Raw genomic sequence first — 7,500 nt, 5'->3', positions numbered from 1 at the left:
TACTCTAAAACAACACAACAATTCTTATAAAGCACGGCTAATATATCTAATATAATCAAACTTTCTCCAGCTTTCTGCTGATATATATATGTACCTGCCAACTCACACACACACACTGTAAGGGTTACGGGTGACGAAACCCGATCACGCGCAAGCAGGACAATTTTTCTAAAGCCTAACCCTAACCACGGATTATGATAATGGTAACAACAATGGGTAACGTTCGGAATTTACCAGAACATACTTGGCAATCTTCGGCGTTAATGTTCCGGGAAATGTGGTTAATCTGAATACGAAAATCTCGCACATTTGACTAAGGAAAAATTGGCTGGTTTAGGGCCCGTTTGTCGTGTTTCAAGCGTATTTCGGGTGCTATTTATAGCACCCGAAATATATTATATTATAGCACCCGAAAATATATATTTTGAAGCGGAAGATGTGTTAAGCCACAAAACTTTGAAATTAGTTTGCTCCCTCTTATCTTGAAAGCAGGTTAAAAGATCAGATTTTCAGAATAAGGAGATTGCAGTTTTCTAAATTGCTTTTCATGCATGTCTGTGGCCTTTTCGGGACTTTCGAGAAAGGGTCCCAGGATCCCTTAACGACTAAGAGCAAACAACTTCTACGTTCGGTTCACAGACTGAAAAAAAAGGCGCCCGATTTATTATTCTTTTGTTTCATGTAAATTACTCTCACTAGCCTCATTTTAGAGCAAAAATTCTTTGCAGAAATTCTTTTCAGAATTCGAGCAGAAGTTAGGTGTCCGAGCAACATTTCCATCAGAATAAGCGATTCTTACGCGAGCACTGCCGGCAGGCAGAATATAAGCCATTTTGCGAGCAGAATTTATCCCAGCTTACGGTGCGGACCGGATTTCAACTTTTCGCAGGAAATATATTTTAAAACACGTCTAAAAGAGTTCGGTCTGTGAAAATGACGTGACATAGACCTAGAATAGAAGTTGTATGCTCCGGTAATAAACACCGCCTGGCAGGTATATTTCAGGCCGAATAACGGTAAACAACGAACAACGTTAACTAAAACATTTAACTTTGATTAATTATAAGCGCCAACACGTTTCCACATTTCCCGTTTACAGTTCGTCTTGTGGAGTTGATCCTTTTGAGGGGACGGGTGCCAATTGAGCTGTGATATCCTGAAACCCGGCCGAAATTGGTCTGTCGACCGGAATCGATACCATTTTTCCTTGCTGTACGCTGTTTAGATAGGCCACACGGATGGTCATATCACTGTAGGTACGGTAATAGAAAGCGTTGTTGGTGAGATCCTTCGCCACTACCCATAGTGTATATTCGGAATGTCCGTTTGTACGGTTGGTAACCACGCCGAGTGGGATATCAACTGAATTCAAGATGTGAAAAGCCAAATTAACCGCTTCTGTGTTATTTGCGGGTGGGGTGGCAAATTCTTTCAAGGCCGCAACACGTACAAACCTTGAGGGCGGGGTCAGGTCACCAGGCAGTCCGAGCAACCCACTTCCTTGGCCAGTCGCTGGGAACGAATCTGGACCCAACACCAAGGGCTCGCGATTGTACTTTGAGAGCTCTATGTAGTTACGAATGTTCATTAGCTGGTAGTTGTAAGGAGGAGAGTTGGTCAGTACACCAAAAGTGTTGTTGTAGATTTGCCTTCCTTCTGCAGTGAACTCGAATATAATACCGTCGCCAGTTTTGTCTGTCACCGAAAAGTGTAATTCATACACTTGGCCGTTAAATTCTATTCCAAATACCAGTGGAAACGATTTCGAGCTCATGCTCTCTCGAATTTGCTGAACTGTTGCGAAGTTTCCTAGAAGCCATGGAGGAAAATCTGACTGCGATAGAGCTTGTCCACATTGCTCGGAGGGTACGTCCTATGATGTCAAAACGAAAACGTTGTTGGAAATGAGGTTAACAGGCCCATACTATCTCAGCTTTCTCGCTCAGATTTAATAGATTTCTCTCCCAAAGATAATGAAGTAACACAACAAAAGTACACAAAATTAATTTAAATATATGTCCTACTCTTGCGAAACTAACTTGATTTAAACAAAACTGGTTGGCTAAAATGACAGTCGTTTACAGAACGATAAACAGGATCAATTTACAAATGAAGGTATTCAAATTTTGACAGTTCGTGACTAAAAGCAGTCGAGAAAAAGAATCACTGCCTTATGCGTACCATCCAGTTTCCGACAACGTTTTAAACAACGTCGCTGGAAGTTATTTATTTTTATTTTATTTAAGGATTCAGTACAAGTATCAAGCTTAGTTTTCATGGGTCGCAAAAAATACCAGATGATCGGAGCTCAGATTTTTCTGATATGTCGGGCAACAGATTTTCCTGATTTTGAAGAATAAACGCGTGGGCGGGCTGAGTTTAGGCTGTGAAGCTCCCGACAATGTCGGGAAAGATCGCCCGAGCCATCGCAGAATTCAGGGACCCGTGGGGGAGATTAAGTGGTTCATAACGAATTAATTCCATCGAGTGGGGATTCCAATTGCTACTAAAGTCTGCATGGAGTGCTGAGACTCCGCAATACTGATTGGAGATCCCAAACGCCAACTAATCTAATTACAACGATTACAAATACTTAAATGCTGTATAATATAACAGGTCACGACATGAGAAGATTATCTGGCAAGAGTATTGGTTAACATCAGTTACACTGGTGATACATCACTAACTTTTTGAAAATTAAGGAAGGGCTTATCATGAACTTATATTTCGTGTTACCTCATATTGGGCAAAGTTGGGGAACAACAGGGGTCCCACTGACAGCCCAGCAGTATTCATCCCATCAGCAGGCAAAAAGGTGTTCCAAGCGTCAAGATACGCGATTTCGTATTTGTTTGTCCAGCTCATAGGAGTTTGATTTGGAGGACAGCCCTCTGCCACAGAGGCACTGTGCGTTTTGCCTTTGGGCTCCACGACCAATTTTGAATACAGCTCGTACCCGTACTCCATTGTTCGGCCGATGATGACCGAATTGTCTTCGGCCGTAAGTCGGATCTCGGTGCAGGCGTCTGTTACGAGAAAGGCGTGGAACAGCAACTGAATCGCAACAAGGATTCTCACAACCTAAAGAAAGAAGAAAGAAGGAATGCTTTTTTCTATGTCGTCAGCATAGGAACTGACCCAATATTAAAGGGAATATATACATTATATCATTTATAATTACACGGATGCCAACGGCAACGGTGTTATATTTCCAGGGGAGTTTTGTTTTTTTGTTTTGTTTTGTTTTTTGTAGTCACAAGTTTTATCGTTTGTCGTGATTGTCTGGTTCCCTTTTTCGACCAATCGTATCAAACGAAGACCCCGAAAACGAAGACGCAGACCTAAGACCTCGAAAACGAAGACTTCGAAAACGAAGACCTTGAAAATGAAGACCTCGAAAACGAAGACCCACTCGAAAAAACGTACAAGTAAGGTTAATTCAAATGTTATTTTTGAAGAGTTAGTCCTAAGCAGATCTAAGGGACCGATTACATGAGCCGGGTTGGCTCTGTTAGGCGGGATGGCTCGTTTAGCCGAGATCCTGGCACGTCTGAGAAACACACCAAAAATCAAGTTTGCGATTACATGGAAAAACTCTCAGCCCGGTTAGCCGAAATCCCGGCATTACGATACCGAGATCCCGGCTAACCGGGCTGAGATTTTTTCATGTAATCGCCTTCACCGGGACAGCCCGGTTAGCCGGGCCAGCGATTTCTAACCACATTACTCCACTTTAGAGCCAAATGGCCCACGCCGGAATAGTCGTTTTTTAATAAATGGTTAAATACAAGATGTATAAGATAGCAAGCCTTAAGGCTTCTTTAAATTGTAGAGTGGTGAATTTTAATAACAATTTAGCGAGACAAACTTCCCTCCACTTCTTGTTGTTGTTGTTGTTACCTTTTTTCACACGACATATTCTAAATTTGGTCAGTAAAAATGGTCGACTGCGGACTCGGACTGCGGACCGGGTATAGAACGAGGACTAGGTATGAAACGCGGACTGCGGACGTAGGTATGACACAAGGACTGAGTTTTCAAAAACGGAGAAAAGAACAAAACTAGGTTTGTACTGGACCAGATACAGATTTTAAAAAGGCCCTTGCATGAGTCCTTTTATTCCGTGTCTAAATATTGTCACGTACACGGAAATGCCAGCCCGGTCAGCCGGGCTTGTCGGGTTTTCCGGTATGGGTTTCAGCCCGGTCTTACATGAGGTGAGCCAGCCCGGCTTGGGTTAAATTTAGAACAGTCAGTATAAAATGGGGACCGGGTATAAAATGCGGACTGAATACAAAACTCTGTGAAAAAGGCACAGAGCAACAAAATAGCGCTAGGCTGACGACATGAATTGAAGTCCGACATGAGAATGGTGGAAAAAGTGTTTCGCGCCATAATTATCAACCATACCGTTAAACTGGATATTTTTTGGCTTCTCAAAACGAACGACGATCAATAGCTCACTGAAGGTTTTAGATGAAATTCGTGGATTAAAGTACAATTTTGTGATAAATCTCTACTCTTATTTTCTCTAGCCCAGTCGATCTTGTAACTGAGCATTTCTGTGTACGTGACAATATTTAGACACGGAATAAGAGTACTCATGCAAGGGCTTTTTTAAAATCTGTATCTGGGCCAGTACAAACCTATTTTTGTTCTATACTCCGTTTTTGAAAACTCAGTCCTTGTGTCATACCTACGTCCGCAGTCCGCGTTTCATACCTAGTCCTCGTTTTCAAGTATACCCGGTCCGCAGTCGACCATTTTTACTGACCAAATTTAGAATATGTCGTGTGAAAAAAGGTAACAATTACAACAACGAGAAGTGGAGGGAAGTTTGTCTCGCTAAATTGTTATTAAAATTCACCACTCTACAATTTAAAGAAGCCTTGAGGCTTGCTATCTTATACATCTTGTATTTAACCATTTATTAAAAAACGACTATTCCGGCGTGGGCCATTTTGTTCTAAAGTGGAGTAATGTGGTTAGAAATCGCTGGCCCGGCTAACCGGGCTGTCCCGGTTAAGGCGATTACATGAAAAAGTCTCAGCCCGGTTAGCAGGGATCCCGGCATCGTAATGCCGGGATTTCGACTAACCGGGCTGTGATTTTTCCATGTAACCGCAAACTTGATTTTTGGTGTGTTTCTCAGCAATTTTCACTTGGGTAAAAAACGATCCCAACACTTCTCTCCAAGTTTGAATATATTACCCCTCCTAGCCAGCGTAGCAAGCGTTTCGTGCGAGCGAATATTTCTGTATTCTGGCCGCGGCAAAAATTGAGGCGAGAAAATAAGTGACCCGTCAACCTATTTTGTCGCCTCAATTTAGTGACTGGATTTGATTTTCGACCCAAAAACCGTGCTGGTTGCCACTACACAATGAAGAAAAGGGAAAGGCGACTATTTTCCCCGAAACTTCGTGTACAAGCAACAACTTGCCACATGGTAAGTTTCATCGATCTTTATTTTCGTTTTCTAGTAAATTTCCAGGCCTAAACTTCGCGTCTTCGCCCCATATGTTCTCTATAGTTACTCATATTATGAAACCCGCAGGTGACACAAACAGTGAGCCTGGGTAACCTGTGCCAACACTAGCTAATTTTGGCTTTAAAAATAGCATTGAACATAGAGGTTTCGCAACGAGACATAAAGTTACCAGATTTTGTGGCAAAAACGCAAAAAATGTTCACAAAACAGATGAGCAAAATAAAAACGATCTTAATCCACTCTCAGCGTGAGGAATGTTCTTAACAAGTTCTTAAAATTTTGGTTAATCTCAGCATCGACGTTCTTATAAAAAAACAGAGAGTGCCATTACATGAATGAGCTGGCTTTAATAGCCCTTTGATTTTGCTTCGTTTGAAACGAAACGTATCTATCAGGGGCACCCAACGACCAATTTGTTGTAAAATGTATTATTATACCCAGTTAATGAAAATAAATGTTATTAGGGCATCTTCAGGTGTTTTTCAGTGTTGCTGGGAAAACATTATCTGTTCCTTTTTCCCAGCAAGACACACAAGAAATTTCCCAGCCAGCTAGATAAAATTGGTTGGTTTCCCAGACAGCTGATCAAATTTATTTCCCAGCCAGGAAATTCCGCGCGCTTTCAAATCCCTCGATCCAAAACGACCGAACAAAAGCGACAAAACCGGGACAAAACAGGTTTTTTTCCGAAAGCGCAATCACTCTGACCAGCCGTCGTATGTTTGTGACTACTCTCTGGAAGAGGGAAGGGGTTCTTTTTTTTTTTTTCTTTTTTTTTTTTAAGTCGTCCTCAGTCTTCAGAGTTTCTACAGCCAGCTCGGGTTGAAATGCTAGAAAAAGTCAGTAATTGGGGAACAGATAATGTGAGGAACAGATTCATTGGGTGCCCCTGATCTATTTTGACCTCAGGGTGAACCATTTACACAATGTGAGGAACAGTAGCTAATCAAAAGAGAATTTGTAATTGAAAATCTAAACATCTATGACTGTAAAAACAAATTTATGAACATGTGAACCTGAAGTGTTGTACGGGTCCGCAAATGATCCGAGAACCGCAAATGATCGCCAAACGGTACCGCTAATCATGCGATTAGAGGATCACTAGAGCTGTCCAAATCAACTTTAAGGTTATCTACCTCGGCGATCAAGTCTGCACGGGAGAGATTTCATAGACAATACAATACTACATATAAGCAATTTAGCATATAGATGTGGAGTTTGACTTCACTAGTAAGAGGACAGGTAATCTGCAAATCATGACAAATCTCGTTATTCTCTTATTTACATTATACCTTTTCTTTGACACGAGGGTTAATGCGAAATGAAAGCACAACTTTGTCACGAATTTTCTATGATAAAAACTTGTTAAGAAATGCAAAATCTTCGTTAACAGCACACACCAGGCCTACTCCTGAGTATCTGGCTAGAAATCATTTCCTCTGGCCGCGCTTCAGCCATTCGATGAGGGCCAGTCTCGTGCTTCTCAAGTTGCCTCGCTCAGGCCCAAAACGAATTCTGGGTAATTTTGCCATTCCATGACAAGGGAAGACTTGCGATTCTCATGAAACCCGCAGGTGACACAAACAGTGAGCCTGGGTAACCTGTGCCAACACTAGCTAATTTTGGCTTTAAAAATAGCATTGAACATAGAAGTTTTGCAGCGAGACATAAATTTACCAGATTTTGTGGCAAAAACACAAAAAATGTTCACATGACAGATTAGCAAAAAAAAAGTTCTTAATCGACTCTCAGCCTGAGGAATGTTCTTAACAAGTACTTAAAATTTTGGTTAATCTCAGCATCGACGTTCTTAAAAAAAGGTCTTATAAAAAAAACAGAGAGTGCCATTACATGAATGAGCTGGCTTTAATAGCCCTTTGATTTTGTTTCGTTTCCTCAGAAACGAAACGTATCTATTTGACTTCAGGGTGAACCATTTACACAGTGAGGTACAGTGGCCAATCAAGACAGAATTTGTAATTGAAAATCTAAGCATTTATGAGATGTAAAAA

At 41.4% G+C, this 7,500-nt stretch overlaps 1 protein-coding gene across 2 annotated transcripts in view; it reads right to left on the bottom strand.

Moving 5' to 3' along the window:
• The window catches only part of LOC138027070 (bile salt hydrolase/transferase-like), a 24,262-nt gene that overhangs the window by 47 nt on the left and 16,715 nt on the right, over positions 1-7,500 (bottom strand). For both annotated transcript variants that reach the window (XM_068874582.1, XM_068874574.1), the window contains exons 2-3: positions 2,737-3,081; positions 1-1,873 (exon numbers count right to left, since the gene is read on the bottom strand). The exon at positions 1-1,873 is cut by the window's left edge and continues 47 nt beyond it. In XM_068874582.1, coding sequence (XP_068730683.1) covers positions 1,094-1,873; positions 2,737-3,081 — 1,125 coding nt within the window. In that variant the 3' untranslated portion in view covers positions 1-1,093. The remainder of the gene's footprint in view (positions 1,874-2,736; positions 3,082-7,500) is intronic.

The sequence above is a fragment of the Montipora capricornis genome, chromosome 2 (genome assembly GCF_036669925.1).
Source record: "Montipora capricornis isolate CH-2021 chromosome 2, ASM3666992v2, whole genome shotgun sequence".
NCBI lineage: Eukaryota > Metazoa > Cnidaria > Anthozoa > Scleractinia > Acroporidae > Montipora > Montipora capricornis.
The sequence above is the reverse complement of the archived record's forward strand: the minus strand, read 5'-3'. Positions and strand labels throughout refer to the sequence as shown.